The 21,632-nt window shown below is 45.7% G+C and overlaps 1 protein-coding gene across 5 annotated transcripts in view; it reads right to left on the reverse strand.

The window, feature by feature from the left end:
- Positions 1–13,156: 13,156 nt before the first annotated feature.
- PCLO (piccolo presynaptic cytomatrix protein) overlaps positions 13,157–21,632 on the reverse strand; it is a 1,384,288-nt gene continuing 1,375,812 nt past the window's right edge. For all 5 annotated transcript variants that reach the window (XM_085652900.1, XM_085652897.1, XM_085652899.1 and 2 more), the window contains one exon: positions 13,157–17,412. In XM_085652900.1, the coding sequence (XP_085509026.1) occupies positions 17,272–17,412 (141 nt within the window). In that variant the 3' untranslated portion in view covers positions 13,157–17,271. The remainder of the gene's footprint in view (positions 17,413–21,632) is intronic.

Consider the following 21,632-nt stretch of genomic DNA (forward strand, 5'->3'; position numbering starts at 1 on the left):
GTTAATTCTTCTCTCTTCTCTCTCACAGGTTGGTCTGAGGCTCTACCCGCCGGCATCCTCAATAGAAGGAGAAAAACATGTAATTCCTATTCTATTTGAATCAATAAAGTCTTTCCTGACTCTGATTTAGTGTCTGCTTTATTTCAGGTTCACTTATTTTGAGTCTCCCCCTCCCTTTGGGACATTTTTACACTTCTCAGAAAGGAGTTAGCCTTTATAGGGGATCACATATGACCCGTACCTCACGAATAATATAGATTTAAACAAAAAGGCTAACCCACCCTAAACGAACTAGGCAAAATTATATATCCTCTCTCTTTCTCTGAGAAGGTCTAGAACATAATGACTGCCAGTAATTGTATTTTATATGGGTTCCTCGGATGGAAAACTGTCTCCGAGCATGGAAGCAGTTTCCAAGTCTGCATAAACCAATGAAACAAAAACTAAAAAAAAATCCAAATCTCTCTCTCTGTCAAGAATTCCTGTCATACGAGGGGAGGAAAACGGTAACCAGCGAAAACGGACTACATCTCCCAGGATGCTTAGCGGTTGAGAGGTTATGTAAACAGGAGAGCTGTTACATAACTCAAGGGAAACACGCCCTTATGTAAACAGGAGAGCTGTTACATAACTCAAGGGAAACACGCCCTTATGTAAACAGGAGAGCTGTTACATAACTCAAGGAAAACACGACCTATAAAGGGAGGAACCGGGAGGTACAAGGCTGTCGGATATTGTGTTTACACCGACGTACCTGCTTCGTGAAGAGCAGTGTTCCGGAGTGGTGCTCCAGTAAGGCAAGAACGGAGGTAGGTCGAGTCGTTACTCCCTGGGCCGTGTTTTGCCCCATCGTCACCTGTGAAGGACCCGGAAGCTCTACCGGTCAACCATTGAGCTTCGCTTTTTGACTCGGCTGAGTCCAAGCGCAGTGGCGCTTTTGCTGGTTGGAGTCGTAACTCCCAGCCCGACCAGAGACACAGGGACTGCCAGCTGTAACGCACACCAGGAGGTGTTTGCCGCGTTACAGACTCGGAAGTCCACAGGATCGATCGAGCGGCTGCTCTCGGTTCAGTCTTCTTGCTTGTGATTGGGGTATCGGTGACGCATCACCAGGAGGTGACTCCGCGTCCCGGTGCAGTCTGAGGAAGAGGTTGAGCGGCTGCTCCCTTCAGGTAGAGACCCTGGCTGGGTGTTTCCCTGACTCCTTGATTCTCCCCAACACTCTTCGTGCCCCTCACAGCCTACCGATTGGCATTGTCGGCCATTTCATTTCTGCCCTCTGTTGGCATACGCCGGGATCGGCGTATATGCAGAGGACGGTTAGGACCATCCGTGCTGTGGGCTGGTAACGTACTTAGCCTGGAGGATTCCAGTGACTATAACTTTTGTTTGTTCTTTGTATTTTATTTGCCTTCATTAAAAGAACTAACCCTTCACAAGTGGTTGCGTCCTCATTGTCGTGTCTGTTAAACGATCCTGAGACGTTCAGGGCGTTACAAAATATCCGACCTTAATAACACTAACTGTCTCCCGGTCGATAACAGACATGGCAACACTTGATGATGTGCTGGCTGCTTTAGCGGCCATGCAAGTTGAAGTGGCTGCCTCTAGGCAAGAAACAGCCGATGTAAAAGCCAGACTGGATGCTATCCAATTGGACCCGCTCACGCCCAGCACCTCCCTCACGAACCAGACCCCTGCGGTAGTAGTGGAAATGCCGGTAGCCATCCCCTTGGCAACACCAGAGAGGTACAGTGGGGATCCTAACACAGTGCAGGTATTCCTCACACAAGTGGCGCTACATTTATCGTGCAAACCAAAGGCGTTCCCCACGAGTCAGGCTCGTGTGGCTTTCCTTATATCCTATTTGGCTGGAAACGCGGCACAATGGGCCGTACCTCTGGTGAGCAGGGACGACCCCCTCTTATGTGATTGGGGTGCTTTTCGCGAGGAATTCCTGAAGGTATTCGACAGAAGGGCTGACTCGTACACGGCGGACCGTGAAATGCTTGAGTTGAGACAGGGATCCAACGACCTGGTGCAGTATCTCAACGCGTTCCGAAGGCTGGTTGCGGAAACCAATTGGCCTGTTGCTAAACAGACGGCGCTCTTCCATCAAGGGCTGTGGGATGAGCTCAAGGACGCCGTGGCTCATATTGACCCTCAACCCAAGACATGTGAGGGCCTTATCAACCTGGTATTACGGCTGGAACATAGGCTAAGTGAAAGAAAGGGGGATCATGGGAGAAAAGGAAAATCCCTTCCATCCTATGTGACGGTGGGAAGTCCTGAAACTTCCACCGCATCCAAGGGAGAACCCATGGACATCAGCGCAATACGAGCGAGCCTCACAGCCACGGAGAAAGAGTCACGCCGTAAACAAGGATTGTGCCTATATTGTGGCAAAAAAGGCCACTACGTACGTGAATGCCCTGCCAAACCGAAGACGTCACGTTATCGGGCCAACCGGTCGGTAACAGCCGTGGTGGACATACCGGCGGAAAACTAGAGGACTCCAAGACCAGAGAAGGGGCATCTCGGAGTCACTCATCCATCCCTTCACTTTCCAACTCGGTCACTAAGGGACAACGACACCTGTTTATCACGGTGCACGTGGGAGTGCATGACCAGTGGATACCCGTTGTGGCCATGGTGGATTCAGGGGCCACTGGCATGTTTATGGACCACAACGAGGCATGCAGGCTAGGGCTAGTGCTTCTTCCCAAAGCAGTCCCCGAAGACGTCTATGCGGTAGACGGAAGGCGATTGGTGACGGGGCCCATCGGACAGCACACGGGGGTCCTTCCGATGAGATATGGGAGGAACCATTTGGAACAAATCGATTTTAACATCATCCGAGCGCCCCAATATGGCGTCATATTGGGATTGCCGTGGCTACAGAAACACAACCCCTTTGTGGATTGGCCAACACATCGCATCGAAATGACGTCACCGTATTGCATCCTGCATTGTGGAATAAGAACGGAATCCCTTGACGCAGATGAGAGCGGGAGTCAGACGGTGGCTACAGCGGCAGAAAAAGATGTGGCTCTCCCCCAGGCTTATCACAGTTTTGAGGATGTATTTGATGAGGTGAAGGCGGAAGTGCTACCACCACATAGACAGTTTGACTGCCAGATCGACCTGGTGCCAGGGGCCAGCGTTCCCAGCGGCAGGCTGTATGCCCTGACGGAGCCTGAAAACGTGCATCTCCGGGGGTACCTGGATAAACTCCTCAAGCTAGGATTCATCCGCCCGTCCAAGTCTCCGGCCGCCTCGCCACTCTTCTTCATCCCGAAGGCTAATGGGGAGCTGAGAGCCTGTGTGGACTTTAGGGCATTGAATGCGATAACCATAAAAAATCGGTACCCCTTGCCTCTCATCAGTGTACTTCTGGAACAGGTCAAGAAAGCTCGTATCTACACCAAGTTGGATTTGAAAGGGGCATACCATCTGGTGCGCATGAGGGACGGAGACGAGTGGAAGACCGCCTTTAAGACCAGGTTCGGCCTTTTTGAGTACCTCGTCATGCCGTTCGGTCTGTGCAACGCCCCGGCAGCCTTTCAGTACTTTTTGAATGAGGTATTCAGAGAGGAGTTGGATATCTACGTGGTCGTATATATCGACGACATCCTCATCTATTCGTCCAGTGTGGAGGAGCACGTACACCACGTCACAACTGTGCTCCAAAAGCTGAGGGAAAACATGCTGTTTTGTAAACTCAGCAAGTGTGACTTCCACGTCACATCCGTGGAATTCCTCGGAGTGATGCTGAGTCCAGAGGGACAGGAGATGGCAGAACGAAAGATCAAGGCGGTGAAAGAATGGCCGGTGCCCCAAAGCGTGAAGGACGTCCAAAGTTTCATTGGCTTCGCCAACTTTTACAGGCGGTTTATAGATGGATTTTCAGGAGTGGTGGCCCCAATCACACAGCTACTGAGGAAGTCCAAGGAGTTTGTCTGGTCCCCTGAAGCGAACAAAGCCTTTGAGGCCCTGAAAAGCGCCTTTGGTAAGGCGCCGGTGTTGGCTCACCCCGATCCGGATCTCCCCTACGTGGTGGAAGCGGACGCGTCGGATGTGGCGCTGGGGGCTATCTTGTCCCAACGCAACCACGACACAGGGGTGCTTCATCCCGTTGCGTACATGTCCCGCAAACTCAACGACGCCGAACGCAACTACCATATTGCGGAGAAGGAGCTTCTCGCAATCAAGGACGCCTTCACCGAATGGAGGCATTGGTTGATGGGGGCAAGACATGTGGTATCGGTGTACACGGACCATCGGAACCTACAGTTCATGACGGCCACTAGACACCTTTCTCCCAGGCAGCTGCGGTGGATGATCTTCTTTGCGGGGTTCAACTTCCGCATCACATATCGGCCGGGGACGGAAAACCGGAAGGCGGACGCCCTGTCCCGTCAATCTGCAGTTAAGGAACCATTGCCTGCAACCGAGCGTTCCATCATTTCCCCGAGGATGGTATTGGGGGTTATCCAACCGGATACTTTCCTGAGGGGAATAAAGAGAGGGATCAGGTCATTCGCATGGCGGAGGTGGCTCCTCAGTCACAGAGAATGGCAGCTGAAGGACGGGATACCCCTGAAGGGCAGGTGCCTATTGATACCCACGCCTAGGCTAAGGAAACAAGCATTCATCTGGTGCCATGACTCTCCATGCGCAGGTCATTTGGGCTTTGAAAAAACGGTGGCTAGCATGGGACGGCATTTCTGGTGGCCAACCATGAGAGTGGATGTCAGGAGGTGGGGACAGGAGTGTCCTACGTGTGCTACCATGAAGGCCGACCATGGCTGAACCCAAGGGCTCTTACATCCACTTCCGACCCCGGATAGACCATGGGATAGCATATCACTGGACTTCGTGGTGGGCCTACCGGTAGACCAGGGGATGACGGCAATACTGGTGGTGGTGGATTACTTGACGAAAATGGGGCACTTCATCCCCTGCAAGAGAGTCCCTACGGCCGGGGAATTGGCGTCACTACTCCTAAAGAATGTGGTACGACTGCATGGATTACCTGGGGTGATCGTGTCGGACCGGGGGTCGCAGTTTACTGCGCAATTCTGGAAGACTTGGTGCACTGCGCTGCATGTTAGGACCGCCCTGTCCACCAGCTACCACCCTCAAACGGACGGCCAAACCGAGCGCCTGAACCAAACGCTCAAACAGTATCTGCGATGTTTTGTGGACCAGGGCAGGGAAGAATGGGTCGACTTGCTATGGGTTGCAGAGATAGCCTATAACAACGCCACTCACAGCTCCACACAGTCATCTCCGTTCTATAGCAACTATGGCCAACATCCCAGGTTCTTGCCATTTCTACATCCGTTCAGAGAGGACAGGATTCCCGCCACAGCGGACAGGGTGGCACACATAAAAGACACGTTGATGCGCTCAAGGGCTGTCCTAATAGAGGCCAAGAGAAGATACAAGGCTGCGGCAGATAGGAAGAGAAGGCCCGGGCCACTGTACCGCACTGGAGACTACGTCTGGATATCCACAAGAAACATGAGGTTTCGAAAGAACAGTGTGTTCCATCCCAAGTACATGGGCCCCTATCGAATTACCAAGTGTATGGGTCCCGTGAACGTGAAGGTGTGCTTGCCCCAGTCATTGCGGATACACCCTGTCTTTCATGTATCATTGCTCAAACCAGCACCCTCCAAGCCGTCTTGGACACCTAGGCCGGTATGCGTGGAGTCGGAGGTGGAGTATGAAGTGTCGGGCATACGGGCGTCCAAATGGCGCAGGGGGAAGCTGTGGTACCTGGTTGCGTGGAAAGGCTATGGCCCGGAGGAGCATTCATGGGAACCGGCTGAAGGGGTTCATGCTCCGCGCTTGGTCTCCTTGTTCCATCGGCGTTTTCCTGCCAGCGCTGGACCCGTGGGGAGCCGCTGAGAGGGAGGATGTACTGTCAAGAATTCCTGTCATACGAGGGGAGGAAAACGGTAACCAGCGAAAACGGACTACATCTCCCAGGATGCTTAGCGGTTGAGAGGTTATGTAAACAGGAGAGCTGTTACATAACTCAAGGGAAACACGCCCTTATGTAAACAGGAGAGCTGTTACATAACTCAAGGGAAACACGCCATTATGTAAACAGGAGAGCTGTTACATAACTCAAGGAAAACACGCCCTATAAAGGGAGGAACCGGGAGGTACAAGGCTGTCGGATATTGTGTTTACACCGACGTACCTGCTTCGTGAAGAGCAGTGTTCCGGAGTGGTGCTCCAGTAAGGCAAGAACGGAGGTAGGTCGAGTCGTTACTCCCTGGGCCGTGTTTTGCCCCATCGTCACCTGTGAAGGACCCGGAAGCTCTACCGGTCAACCATTGAGCTTCGCTTTTTGACTCGGCTGAGTCCAAGCGCAGTGGCGCTTTTGCTGGTTGGAGTCGTAACTCCCAGCCCGACCAGAGACACAGGGACTGCCAGCTGTAACGCACACCAGGAGGTGTTTGCCGCGTTACAGACTCGGAAGTCCACAGGATCGATCGAGCGGCTGCTCTCGGTTCAGTCTTCTTGCTTGTGATTGGGGTATCGGTGACGCATCACCAGGAGGTGACTCCGCGTCCCGGTGCAGTCTGAGGAAGAGGTTGAGCGGCTGCTCCCTTCAGGTAGAGACCCCGGCTGGGTATTTCCCTGACTCCTTGATTCTCCCCAACACTCTTCGTGCCCCTCACAGCCTACCGATTGGCATTGTCGGCCATTTCATTTCTGCCCTCTGTTGGCATACGCCGGGATCGGCGTATATGCAGAGGACGGTTAGGACCATCCGTGCTGTGGGCTGGTAACGTACTTAGCCTGGAGGATTCCAGTGACTATAACTTTTGTTTGTTCTTTGTATTTTATTTGCCTTCATTAAAAGAACTAACCCTTCACAAGTGGTTGCGTCCTCATTGTCGTGTCTGTTAAACGATCCTGAGACGTTCAGGGCGTTACACTCTCTCTCACTTTCTCAAAAGCAAAGCAACACCCTAGTGGGAGAGTGATATGGCGCAAGGCTATCACAGCCCCTAGCCTAGTCTACCCTTGGTCCCCTCCCACCTCCCCTACTATGACTGTAATCGGTCATGCACTTGTGCTAGCCACACTCCTCTTGGAGCGTGGCAGAGAGAAGTGTCCCACCGTCTTCCTCGGACCAGTTGAATGCGCTCAGCCTCTTGTCTGTCATCCTGTAACCGGGGTCCTCCAGTGGGTTCAGGGCAATCAGCTGGGCTTCTGGGGCTCCTCACAGTTTTCCCTTCCGTAGCATTAATCTTCGACGCTGGGTGAAATGTCCTCCTTCTGGGTCTCATACCCAAGGTCTGCATCACTTCCCTTTATGCCTCTATCATAGGACTGATCTTGTCCTTCTTTTATTTCCGTCTCTGGTTTGTCAATCCCGGTGCAGTGCAGACAAGTGACCAGTGGGATATTCCGGTAACTCCTCGTTAGCCTCTCTTTCACACCCTTTGTCATGACAAATCCCCAACCCGGGATTTTTCTGATCGGAGAAAATAGGAAAACAGGAAAGAAATCTGTTTTACATTGATCTTTTCCTTTTCTGTGATGAATTTCAAATTGGAAGGGTTGAAGGGACTACCTCAGCTCAGGGGATTATTATCCTTATTTTTACTCATCCCGGTCAGTGGTACTTGATTGGTATAGAGAACAAAGGGGCGTCCCTGAGGTATTACTGTAGCTTCTCAATGGCCCATTTGATGGTCAGACACTCTTTCGCAATAAATGCATAAGCTTGTTCTCTGGGAAACAGCTTACAACTGATGAACAAGACAGGTAACTCCACTCCCTCATCATTGCATTGTGACAAGACTGCACCTATGCCTATATACGAGGTGTCAGTTTGAAGAAAAAACGTTTTATTAAAATTGGGCAGGTTCAGTACCAGGCTAGAGGTTATGGCCTGTCTTAGCCACCTGAAGAACTACAGAACCCCAGTAGATGGTTGCTGTAATTCTCTATTAGTGGTGTTATGTTTGAGAAAATCAGATAAAGGGCCAGCTATGTTTGAGTAGTGAGGAATAAATCTTCCGTAATACACCAGTAGGCCAAGGAAGACACTAACCTCTCTATTTTGTTTCAGGGAACAGGTGTCCTGGTAATCACCCTAACATTCTCAATTGGAACACAATAACCCCATTTCCTAACACATAGCCCAAGTATTTCACCTTGCTATATTCAACCCGGGATTTCTTTGTGTTGATGTGTAAGTTAGCCTTCTCTAGCTCCCTGAGAACTACTTGGAGGTATACAAGGTGTTCCTCCTATGTTGTGCTAAATATGACAATGTCATCTAAATAATCAGAGCAGTATTCCTGGTGATTTTTTCAGAAGCGATTCATGAACCAGTGAAAGTTTGCGGGGCCACCATACAACCCAAAGGGTAGAACAGTAAATTGAAACAATTCATAGGGGGAGAAAAAGCTGATTTTTCACAGTCTTTAGGCCTTAGCGGTACCTGCCAGTAAGCTTATGAAAGATCTATGGTAGTTATGAAACATGCTTTTCCTAGTTTCTCGATAAATTTGTCTATGCAAGCTAAATGGTAACCATCGAATTTGGATATGTTGTGGACTGCTCTAAAGTCAATGCATAAGCAGATGCTTCTGTCAGGTTTGGGTACCAGTACTATTGGGGAAGACCAGTTACTCATAGAAGGCTCTATAACCCCTATCTTCAACATCTGTTCTACTTCATTCTGGATGGCTTCTCTTCAGGTGGCCGGAATGCTGTAAAGTCTCTGTTTACTACTACTCCCTCATGGGTGGGAATGGAGTGTACTGCTAAATGTGTCCTCCATGGGAGATATGAAAATATGGAGGACAACGGGTCTAGCTTCTCTTCTAGGTATCAGATAATCAACCTCGCTGATGGGAAGACAGTCCAGCTTGTTTGGAGTCGTTGCTACTGGGATGGAGCCAAGTACGTTTTTGGGGACGGGTCCTAACAATTTCTTTAAAAGATTTATGCAATAGATCTGTTCTTTAGTTGGGATTCCTTCAATTTATAAGTGACCTCACTAATTATTTGGGTTATCCTAAAGGGACCCTACCATTCTGCCTTCATTTTTTTCTCAAAATTGTGAAGAAGGACCAGACCCCAGTCACCAACTTGGTATTCTGTCCACCTCTTTTTTTATCATAGGTATATTTTAGACGTCTTGTCACATGGCCCATGGGGACAATGTTGTCTTCCCTATGTTAGCATGAGCATGCTGCAGACTCTGTGCTGCTGTGCTCCCGTTACTACACGCGTTTATTTTGCATATGCCTCTTTTGATATTTTCACACAAAAACCAGCAGTTGCTTTTACGTTTTGCAGGTTCCTGGGATTTATTCTGCATAATGTGAACAAGGTCTAACCACAATGCCCTTTGTTATTATGTTCTGGTCAGGCCCTAGCACCTAGACAAAACATACAGATGCAGCTGTTGTTTGAGAATGAATACTTTGGTCTTATTAGAATCCACAGATTGGTAGCACACATTTGGAGAGGAAACTTTCTAGAGAGAAGAGCATGACAGCACCTATGATGTAGATCTACCTTCTATAGACTGAAGTATAAGGTCTGCATATTACACTCAGAGATCTTCTGATATATAATAATCTTGCTTCTATACAAGGGGAGGGAGGTTAGGCTGCGCTGTCTTTCACAATGACAAATCCTTTTATGATTTGCGGACTAATTGCTATGCTGACCGTATTTGTGTTGTGCATTTTTCTGCTTCTTGTGGCATGTATACTGCAAACTAGAGCACATTAGTTAAAATAAATATTTTAAACTTGTACGTGTCTCTATCAGATATTAATGTGGACGAGTATAACAGTATAAGTGAAAGGATGTGACTTGCAACCGCGATTCCTGAGAGAGTCGAAGTGTTGTGTTCTGGGGTGCCTAATCACTTGTTCGACTATGAGTGAGTAGGAGAGCAAGTGAGGCACTGTAACTAGTCGGTCCCGGGCTCATCGATGCTAAGGTGGTAGAATGACTCTGTCCCTACATACTAAGGTCCCATAATCCTATGCATAGGTTTATGTTTGCGCAAGATCCCTGCAACAGTCTTTGACTTTTCTCAATATTGACATGGGCAAGGTCTCGTCATTTTACTATGCGTGTCTTTAATTGATTAGTGTGGTCTAATAGAATACCTGCTTCTTTATCATTGGCATATGTGTGGTTAAGCGTGGTAGCTTTTGGTTGTGATTTCCAATAAGGTAGTGTATCCCAAGCTAATCTGTATATGTTCCTGAAACGCAAACAGAGCCAGGAAATACAACTGATCACAATTCTTCCATTCTGCAGACAACATCTACTTCAGGGTGAGTTTGAGAGACCCATTGTATCTCTCAACTAACCCATCAGTTAGAGGATGGTAAACCAAAGTCCTCACATGGTGGATGTCTAACTGTTTGAAGATTTTTTTCATTAATTGACATACAAAAGGGGTACCCTGATCTGTTGGGATTTCTTTGGGTAACCCTGTAGGAGAGTAGGATGTGCTTCTTATAGTGACCCCACTTTTTGCTATTGTTTCACTGTTTTTTGACCTCTATTCCGGGCTTGTTTGTGATGCAGCCATACCATATATACTTAAGTGCATTATAACCGAGCGGTAAATGTTAACTTTAAAACGGCTGCATGGAAACATGTTGTGTTTGGTGTCAAACACCTTGGAATCATACCTCCACACCAGTAACTGGTGTGGAGGTATGATTCCAACCTACTAGAGGGAGATATATGACAGCACCGGTACACCCGATACCAGCTTTGCAAACCCTGGCATCAGAAAATGGATGCTGCCAGCCACAGACCCGAGTATGCCCTCCTGCTGCTGGGCAAAACTCTGGCAGGGGACGGCTGGACAATAGGTTTGCTGTCACAGGGAGGTGTGACCACCTCCCAGACAGGCTTTAGTGTATTGGGGCTGGGTGGGTGCACTCTGAGAGTGCTTTGAAGTCTGCACTGGGGGCACATTTGGTGTCCTTGTGCATAGTCCAGCTCAAACCGGTTGCAGGGGCTACCAGCCCATGCTCTGGCACAAAAGTAGACAAAGGACATGGGTGTAGCCACAACTCTGTCCTGACCCTCCCATAGGTGGGTCCCCAGAGTTTGTCCCACCCCTACCTTGGGTATAAAGTAGGAACCCCTGGCTACAGGACTTTAGATTTACCTGGACAAAACTCAGCTACAGAAACCAAGTACTTCAACTATCTACACTACGCTGGATGACCGAAGAATCTCCCTTGGAGTAAAGGAGTTACTCCCCTGCAAGGCAGACATCTAAAACGCATCTTACCAGTTTGCATCTACGCAGCTCCTGACGGACTCCAAAGATTTTGCAACACAGGAGGTGGGTTCCTAAGCTTCCACGTGGCCAACCAGTGCTCTCAGCAAACCTGAGACCCGCAGCCCTCGTGGGGAGTCCGTGCAACCCAAAACCCTGGACACCATGCACATTTGCAGCAGCATATGCTTTTTGGCGATCCCTGAGGCTGTGCTTTGGGCTACTTGTAGTCCAGACCCCGAGCAGTGAGTCCATTGAAGATTACTGGCCTAAACTCCACGAGTGTTCCGTGGGCTGGTATTTTGTGATTCCTCTCGACTTCATCTTTTCTCGGACTGCGTGCGTTGCAGTTTCTGAGGCTTGTTGATCTCCAATCCAGAGATCAAAAATCCCCCAGCACTCGACATCCTTCGTGGGACATCTCGCCTGCGGACTCTGGTCATCGTCGTCTCCTGGTCCCCGTGGCTGCAGAGTCAAGCTTCACCTCATAGCACCTGAAACACCCGACATTGGTGGGCATTCGTCTATCGTGCCCCTGGTCACTGGCATGTGACCCAGACTCTGTCCCCTCTGCTTTCAGGTTCTTCTCAGCTCCGATGCAGGCTTGGACCACACCGGACACTTCTCACCTTCCCGGCAGCAGCACTTTGCAGCATCACGCCATTGAAAACAATGAAGATTCCCAACACTATTTGACACCTATGCATCCGGCTTCCCTGGGTTAGGTAACACGAGTACTCTGGTGCTCACATGGGTGCTGGCCTTGGAACCTTCTAAGTTTGAAAGGGTTTGCTCAAAGTCCTCTCCTAGGTGTCCTTTAACTTTAAAATTCCAACTGCGACTTTCCCATAGGATTGTACAGAGCTTGTGGTGGTGTTCTCACACTGCACGCATCTCCCGTGGGTCCCCTGTGTCACTACCTTGGGTGGTTCTTTGGGGTCCCAGCGATTCTACGTGCTCTAGGCACTGTGTCTAGTCAAGTCGTGGTTCTTATACCACTTTCTTAATATATAGTTTGGTCTCCCCCTGGGGCCCACTGTGTATTGTGCTATTTACTGTCGTTTTAGTACTGTAATATTGTGTGCCTTGCTCTCTTATCTCATAAAGAGGTTATTAGAGAGTGTTTAGTAATAAATAAATATATTTTATATATATACCTTGTGTGGTTCTCCTTTCATTTGGTTATTCAGGAGGTTATAATCTGGTAAACCAAGATGCTTTACATTCCTTCCAGACTTAACCTGAAGGCTGCTCTCCATATCTACCACTAGGATAGCTTTCAATAAAGGTTGTCTTTAACCTAATCATCAATAAGGATCATTTGGACTGGTGCAAGGTGCCCACTATAACTAGTGGACCGCATATACCAGGCCAACTTCTCACATTGGTGTGCAGCGGTTGGGATTCCAGCTTGCTATTGCTTTACCAGATAATCTCATTGAGTGACCAACTGAAAACCACTATAGGTACATAGGTACGTATAATCAAGGCCAGAATAAAGTAATTTCTACTGAACTTAGAGTTGGGTAAGCCAAGGGTCTAGCGCACCCTTTAGTAGTTCCCACTAGGTTAGGTAGGTGCCACAACACACATTTTAAACAACAGCTTTCATTAGACTTGCTACTTCATTTAGACAAAATGAAGGACCTAGACTTTACGTTCTGTGACAACAGCAACATGTATGGGTATTTCATTTTCTTTTGGAATTATTTAAGTCACAAATTTTAAGCAATTGTATATGCAGGTATACCAACAAAAAAACCTTTCCTAATTCCCTTTCATAAGTTTTGTGTTGCTTAACTTGATACGAACCTTTCTTAAGGACAAAAGTTGATGCAATAAAGATATTTTTAATATTTATTAATTAGACTGGGATAACAGCCTTTTTACAGCACAATTTGCATAAGTTCTCAAGAAACATCCTGTGTACAATCACAAAACCATGACATGGATTTTTACATAAAGTGAAAACTGAGACAGATTTACAAGCATTTCTCTATACAATTCATAGACTTTTTTTGCTTTAATTTTTACAACTCTTAGAGAACTTGTTTTCCCAGAGGAATTGGAAGCAAAATAACCATAATCATAAAAAGAAACAAAAGTAATGTTAACAAACCACCATCAATGCATGCAACATTCAGTGCGGAAACATTACACTTCTTCAAAGACAGCTCCTGGTAATTATTCTTATATTTTTTCTAAAGAATTAGATGGGTTGGATGATTGTACAATTTGTGATGGGATGACAGCATACACACCATTCAACCATATTTGGTTGAACACCTGGGCACATCACTGAACATCTACACAATGTACAATGAGAGAATATCCACATTCACATGCTCAATGCTGTATGGAAACAAAATCGTGAAAACCTTTGTATGATATCAAAAGGATTTTCATATGCACAATATGAATAAAACTGCTTCCTTGCAAATCAATTATGATAAACAAATGCGTTCCCTAATATTTCCTGTATCACGTTTTTGGATGTATTGAAGTGAAATGAAATGCAATGTACACGGAAAATCTAAATGGTATATAACATTTTAAAGTGAAAGTATCCAATCTGTGGGACAGAATCTATGCATCTGCAATAATTAATTAATGTCAATTTGTTTTTATTAGCCAAGTTACCTTCTCTCTCCAGTTTCTATGTTTTGGGCTAACATATGATTCATGGAAATGTGTAAATGAAAGCATTTACCCAAAACACTAGAAATTGATCGATTTAGGGTAAGACCAAAGTGCACAATCATATTAGGTAGGAAGTCTTCCTGAAATATTTAGCATTTGGCAACATAAATATTTAAAAATATTGTGTTATGGATCCAATATAACAATTTCCATGTGTCACTATTTGTCATTTGTGTATTTCAAAAGAAACATCAGTGATTTTCAATATTTTATGACATCAATGCTGTTCTATATTTTATGACATGGCAATGTCATTGTGCCATAATTTTAGAATGAATTCAATTATTGGATCAATGTTTTAGAGCTTTAATATATCAATCTAAATCGTGACAATGAGAATTTTCAAGCTGTCACTTATGCATGCACAGATTGGTATTCATTTAATAATTGCACCTAGGACATAAAGAATGCACAACTCCAGTGTATTACTGTTCTGCAAAATGGCTTCGTAACTAAACACAAAAATAGGCGCATGTTGTATTTACTATTTACACAGACTTAGATGTATATACTTCAATAGATTTCCACTTTCATGCAAGACTTTGTCAAATACACTAATGTGTACATTACCCATTGACAACTTTTTATCTGGATCTTCTTTATCGATCCATTTAAAACTACTGAAATTATCATGGCGCTAGGCAAGCAATAACTCAGACTAGATTGGATACTTACCCTTTAAATTTCTGGGATGTATAAGTGATGACCACACATCATAAATACAGAAGTGTCTACAAGTAAGGCAGAACAATTGGCTGCAGCCTACATCGATGTACACACCATCTATGCTACCTTTAAAGACACACCCGCACACACTCACGCCAACTCACACACTGTGCTTTTGCTTGCATTTCAATTTGTTTCCACTGTACAAGACCTTGAAATAAAGTAACCTCATTTCGATCTCTACTAACCAATCAGAAAAAATAAATATGATTCCATCTTTGCATACAAATTTACACATTTCAGTAAATAAAAATCTTCAAAAATTAAACTCTTCAAATAAATCAAATGCAATTATGACACAATCAGAGGCGATAACTGATTCTGCTTCTCCATCACATCTAAAAACAAATAAAACAAAATGGTAATGTCCTTGAATATTTACAGAACTAAAAAAATACTGAGACAGTCCTTCCTTAAAGAAAAAAAAAACTTTTTTGCCACAATGCGGATTTCACTATTTTCAGTCATGAGGAGTGCATTCAAACTTCAGTGTTGCATAGAATAACTCCAGTACAACGTAAGCATTTGGTAACAAGAGAAAGGAAATCATTTGTTGGCACATTTCAGAAACAGCTTATAAAACACGGAATGATTACTAAGAGCACAGTGGAGACTCCGGACAGCTCGGGCACCGGGTGGTACTGTTATACTGACGTATCGAGGTTAACAATCTAAGGAAGGAAAGACTGCCAATACTACTGACATATTACTTCTTTCAAAAATATCTATGTATTCATAAAATGCATATCTATGTATGACACGTGGGAGCCTTTGGGTGTACCCTGATCAGAAGTATATACAAGTGACATTGTTATGGGTTGTACTGCCAAATAAAGTCAAGTTAAAAAACATTACACGTGTATGAAAACTATACCCATGGTGTAACATCAAAATAATGAACGGAATGACCAGGTGCTGAAGATTGGTACACTGCCTCAAATATCTGACCCCAACTTGTTGACATTTGCGGGGTTATTTATTAGTCTCATTTTGCTCAGGTAAATAGGATCGTTCTGTTATCAGTGAAACTCTTAAGAATTTTCATTTCAGCTGGACATCCCCATAATGACCATTCTTGGGTCTTGCCTTCTCTGTAATAAATCCTCGCACAAACGATCATGACAGTGCCAGTCACAGAGCAGCACAGTAGCCTGTGTTTAACACTTAACTGAAATACAAACTAAAGATTTCTAACCAGACCAAGTGTACATGTGGCACCAATCTGGGAGAGGGATTCATGTATGAAGGATTTTACATAAACATATGTTTTCACTAAATGACACTATGTATAATCTAAAGGTTCGTGTTGTTTTTCTTCTTTTTGTCTTTCCTCTGCTATGAAGATTTTGCCAGATAACACCACACTGTGCATAAAAAGTAAGACACCATATATAGTACGTTTTTAAAATGAAAATACAGACTAAACATAATATTCTCAATCATTCACCTGAGTTACTAAGAGAAAATGTAGAACACTAGTTGAATGCATTAATCTACATTTGTTAAACATACTTGGTAGGCTTAGGTGTCACTTGCAGGATGGTACAGATAAAAGATCACTGTTGGAGGTTAAAGTTTGGAAAAGCAGGCTAATTTGTAGGGTGGTGTATTAGAATATTTACTACCATATGAGGATTGCAAGACTAAAGCAATAGTTGGAAAAGAGGAAATATTAAACATTAATGGCATTGGTCTTCGTGCCTTAGTGTACTTTACAGAAGGTTGAATTCAATGAAAGGCTACAGTTCAACTCAGAGTACAATTTCTGAGGACAGAACTGTTGATTGAATTTCAAAATGCATTTTGATGTTGTAGTCGCCATGTTTATGTTTTGTATTAAGCACTGTGTGCATAAGCAGTGTAAATACTTTACATATAACGACCATGTATGTGCTTTCTCTGGAGTTTTCACTGCAGTGATGAGCTCTGTGTGTCATATAGAACCAAACTCTCTGTGCATTATGCCGTAACAGCTTTCAATGCAGCAACTAGCTTTCAAGACCTCAGAGGTCCTTCCACTGAAACATGTCTCCGAATCAGAAACGCATGGCTCCTTACGTACTTATCCAATAATAGGAATTCATTAGCAGCCACTTGCTTGTCTCATGGCCCAATCATAGTTCTCTATAACTGTACAGATCCCTTGGTGCAAAGGCCATAACCATGACACAAACATTAGTCTTTTTTTGATAATCATGTGTTAATGCCACCAGTAAGCTTCAGTACGCAGCCGTGTTCTTGTGGGTGCCCTTCTGCTCCGAGACTCATTTCCAAGCTTTCCATGTTAACTTACAGTGCAGACAATTGATAATAAGTCAAATTTTAAACAACTCTTTCCATGATGATGTGGTTGTGTTAAGACTAATGGTCTAACTTCATCAGTACAGTGCACTCCAGCTAAATCTCGGGGGCATTCTGCAGCCTGCTCCTGCCTTACTTCAAAGTTCTCTCAATGTCTACCTATACAATGGTATAAAAGTAAAATCTTTAATGTCGGCAAGTAGTAGCAGGTTTGTTAAGATTTGTGCAAAATCCAGCACCATTCAATGTGATTGGGTGGTGCTAGCCATTAATTTGTGCCAGTTAACTATCCTTTTTCTAAGATCCACTTTGTCAAGACAGATGTACGCTTCTCCAATCAGTGTTTTTTTCATGAATTTTCCACCATTGGACACGAGCAAAATCTACAAATAAAAAAAGAAAGCTGTCATGATTATACTTTTTCTTAGCTCATTTTCTATTGTTATTTGTATTGAATTGTAAATAACTTATGATAAACATTAAAAAAATAACATGCTCATTCTGCAGAAGATTATCATGGTACGTAATTATAGATGGCTTGATTTGTCTTTTTCCTCATCAATATAGTGTAGAAAGCATCCTTACCCTATATACAAAAGTAGCATGAAATGAACAAAGCAAGTTCCTAGTTAAATACAAGCATACTAGGGACCCCCTTTGAAGCGCAAATATTAGTATTTAGTATGTGCAAAGAAATCTGCTGGTCCAGCAGTCTGCATGAACACTATTACGAAAGCAAGTTTAGGAATTTGAGAAAAAAACGATCATATGAAAAAGTGATCTCTTAACCAAGTACATCTCTTTCCACCAGTGCTTTACTATGGGACTGCAACTAAAAAAACTGAGCTTGAGGACCAAAACTCTGTGATTTTTCAATTCATCTGCAGTGACCCATATGCATGCTTGTCTATGTTCAGAGTAACCAAAACAGCCTATCTGAATTAGAAAAACTAGAACTGAGCAGGCAGCTTTACCAACACAATGTTAATAATCACTCTGATAGCTACAGCAGTCTAGCTGGACCAGTACCCTATGACTTGTTTCTGGGTATTTCTTTTTTTTAATCCTCATTCCCCTCAGACCACCGTGACCATGCCAGCCTCCTGTACCTAATGTGTCTCGAGAGCAGGATTGGGTCTTCGCCCCCCTGCGGGGTACACCTGCATACTGGGAAGGTACAGTCCCAAAACGGGTAAGGTCACTCTCAGATATGTTCTGGTATACATGGGCGACTGCTAATGATGGCCGTGAGGCAGCAGGTAAGGCCCAACGCAGTCCAGAGAGCTCCAGAGATTATAAAAATGTTTTTTTTAAAAAGGCACAAAATCGAAGCTCCTATTAGTTTTCACTTGCCTCTGCATTCAACCATCTTAATAAAAAGTTCCAGTAGGCTTTTTTCCTCTTAGTTTGGGTCCCTCTCAAATCTAATTTAGACGTTGAGATGATCAAGGCCAGACAATCAGAGCAGAGGGGAGATGAGCATTCCACCCAAATTCTGCATATTTCCCTCCTGGCTAAAAGTATCGCATAGAAGAGGAAGGCCTTTGCTGGGCCTGTGACTTTGTGGGAGATTCCAAAAATTATCATGGAGAAGCTCAACCTAACTTGGAGACAAAGGATGACCGAGATGGTTTCACTACATTTTACCCAAAAATCAAGGATAGCCAGACATTCCTGAAACATGTGTATATCCAATGCTCTCTCCAGGCCACATTTCTTGAATCTGACAGGAGATCCTGTTGTCATCCTTGATAGGCTTTGTGGGGTTAGGTAAGCCCTGTGAGTTGTAACTAGATGATTCCTCCTTAACCATGCCGGATTAACTGTGGGGAACAGAATACCCAATGATGTTTGCCAGAGTTGTTCCCAGGGCTCTCCCGGCAGACAACCACCCCACAGTTCCTCTGCAAGTTTGAGTCCCCATCTATTGGCTCTTCGATGTCACAATACCATGCGGAGACCTCTTCTCCCCCCCACCCCCCGGTTTTTCCGGTGATTTCCAGTTTTGGACCCAACTTTGAAGTTGGATATATTTAAATTTAGAAATGCCCTATTTCAAGATGGTGTGGAGCAGTGGCCAGGGTAAAAGTATGCCTTCTTGTGCTAATCATACTCTAAGTCCGGCCTCCCTAAGTGGCTGTGCTAGTTTATATTTTAAGCATTCCGATGTACAGGGGTAATGCCAGAGGGGGGCAAGGCTAGAGAAATAACTGAGGCCCGTCAGCCGTCTAATACTTTGCCTGAAGCACCTTGAGCCTTATCTTTTTGAAGACCTTAGGCTCTCCATACTCAAACAGAAAACCCTCCCGGACCAAACAAGCACCCTTTAACATTGCTGAGAACATTACCCCTGCCCCGATGGGATCTGGTGTTTTTAAAAGCATCCTAGAGTGGGACAGTTGGAAAGCCCAGGCATAGTACTGCAGGTCCGGGAGGGATAGTCCTCCCTTCTACCTCCTATGTCTCAACTTCTTCCAGGCAATTCTGGCTCCTTTATAGGCCCATGTGAAGGAGCTGATAGCCTGCTGGAGTTTTTCTATAAACGGCTTGCCAAAATGTAATAGAATAGCATTGAAGAAGGTGATTTTAGGTAGCAGTATCATTTTAATCAGGTTTACCTTCCCAAAGATTGACACGGGAAGGTGGGCCCAGCTCTTCATAAGCCGCAAGCACTCTTTTGTTATATTAGCCAGGTTAGCTTCTGAGATTTTGTCGATGTCCTGTACTATTCTTAACCCTAGGTATCTAATCTCTCTTTAGGTCTGATACTGGCACTCCCCCAAATTCCATGACATAACCTCAGTTTTCTCAGCATTGACCTCATACCCGGATAACCTGCCGAAATCTTCAGCAGCTTGCTTTATGTACCGCTTTGTTCGCCATAAGTTGGCAGGGTATGCTCAGACGTGAGTCCCTTGCTCACTTTGCCACTGGATTCAAGCAAGCCTGGCTGAAGATGGCTGAAATGCCAGAAACCGGTCCTAGGAAGCTTGTTTCCGGTCCAGGAAAGGCATGGCTTGGCAGTTCGGGCTGGACTGTTCCCATGAGGCACAGGGTCAGACTGATTTGCATATGGCCATGTCTGAACTGGGGTGGCAGAGTGGGTTAAAGAACAGTGATGGATCAAACCCAGATCTGTTGACTGGGTGTGAGTGTTTTATTGGTTCTAATGCTTCGTCCATCACCACCCCCTTTTGTACCGCTTTGTTCGCCATAAGTTGGCAGGGTATGCTCAGACGTGAGTCCCTTGCTCACTTTGCCACTGGATTCAAGCAAGCCTGGCTGAAGATGGCTGAAATGCCAGAAACCGGTCCTAGGAAGCTTGTTTCCTGTCCAGGAAAGGCATGGCTTGGCAGTTCGGGCTGGACTGTTCCCATGAGGCACAGGGTCAGACTGATTTGCATATGACCATGTCTGAACTGGGGTGGCAGAGTGGGCTAAAGAACGGTGATGGATCAAACCAGATCTGTTGACTGGGTGTGAGTGTTTGATTGGTTCTAATGCTCCGTCCATCACCACCCCCTTTTGTACCGCTTTGTTCACCATAAGTTGGCAGGGTATGCTCAGAGCGTGAGTCCCTTGCTCACTTTGCCACTGGATTCAAGCAAGCCTGGCTAAGACGGCTGAAATGCCAGAAACCGGTCCTAGGAAGCTTGTTTCCGGTCCAGGAAAGGCATGGCTTGGCAGTTCGGGCTGGACTGTTCCCATGAGGCACAGGGTCAGACTGATTTTCATATGGCCATGTCTGAAATGGGGTGGCAGAGTGGGCCAAAGAACGGTGATGGATCAAACCCAGATCTGTTGACTGGGTGTGAGTGTTTGATTGGTTCTAATGGTTCTAATGCTCTGTCCATCACCACCCCCTTTTGTACCGCTTTGTTCGCCATAAGTTGGCAGGGTATGCTCAGACGTGAGTCCCTTGCTCACTTTGCCACTGGATTCAAGCAAGCCTGGCTGAAGACGGCTGAAAAAAACGGTCCTAGGAAGCTTGTTTCCGGTCCAGGAAAGGCATGGCTTGGCATTTCGGGCTGGACTGTTCCCATGAAGCACAGGGTCAGACTGATTTGCATATGGCCATGTCTGAATTGGGGTGGCAGAGTGGGCTAAAGAACGGTGATGGATCAAACGCAGATCTGTTGACTGGGTGTGAGTGTTTGATTGGTTCTAATGCTCTGTCCATCACCACCCCCTTTTGTACCGCTTTGTTGGCCATAAGTTGGCAGGGTATGCTCAGACGTGAGTCCTTGCTCACTTTGCCACTGGATTCAAGCAAGCCTGGCTGAAGACGGCTGAAATGCCAGAAAACGGTCCCTGGAAGCTTGTTTCCGGTCCAGGAAAGGCATGGCTTGGCAGTTCGGGCTGGACTGTTCCCATGAGGCACAGGGTCAGACTGATTTGCATATGGCCATGTCTGAATTGGGGTGGCAGAGTGGGCTAAAGAACAGTGATGGATCAAACCCAGATCTGTTGACTGGGTGTGAGTGTTTGATTGGTTCTAATGCTCCGTCCATCACCACCCCCTTTTGTACCACTTTGTTCGCCATAAGTTGGCAGGGTATGCTCAGACGTGAGTCCCTTGCTCACTTTGCCACTGGACACAAGC

The sequence above is a fragment of the Triturus cristatus genome, chromosome 4_1 (assembly GCF_964204655.1).
Source record: "Triturus cristatus chromosome 4_1, aTriCri1.1, whole genome shotgun sequence".
Lineage (NCBI taxonomy): Eukaryota > Metazoa > Chordata > Amphibia > Caudata > Salamandridae > Triturus > Triturus cristatus.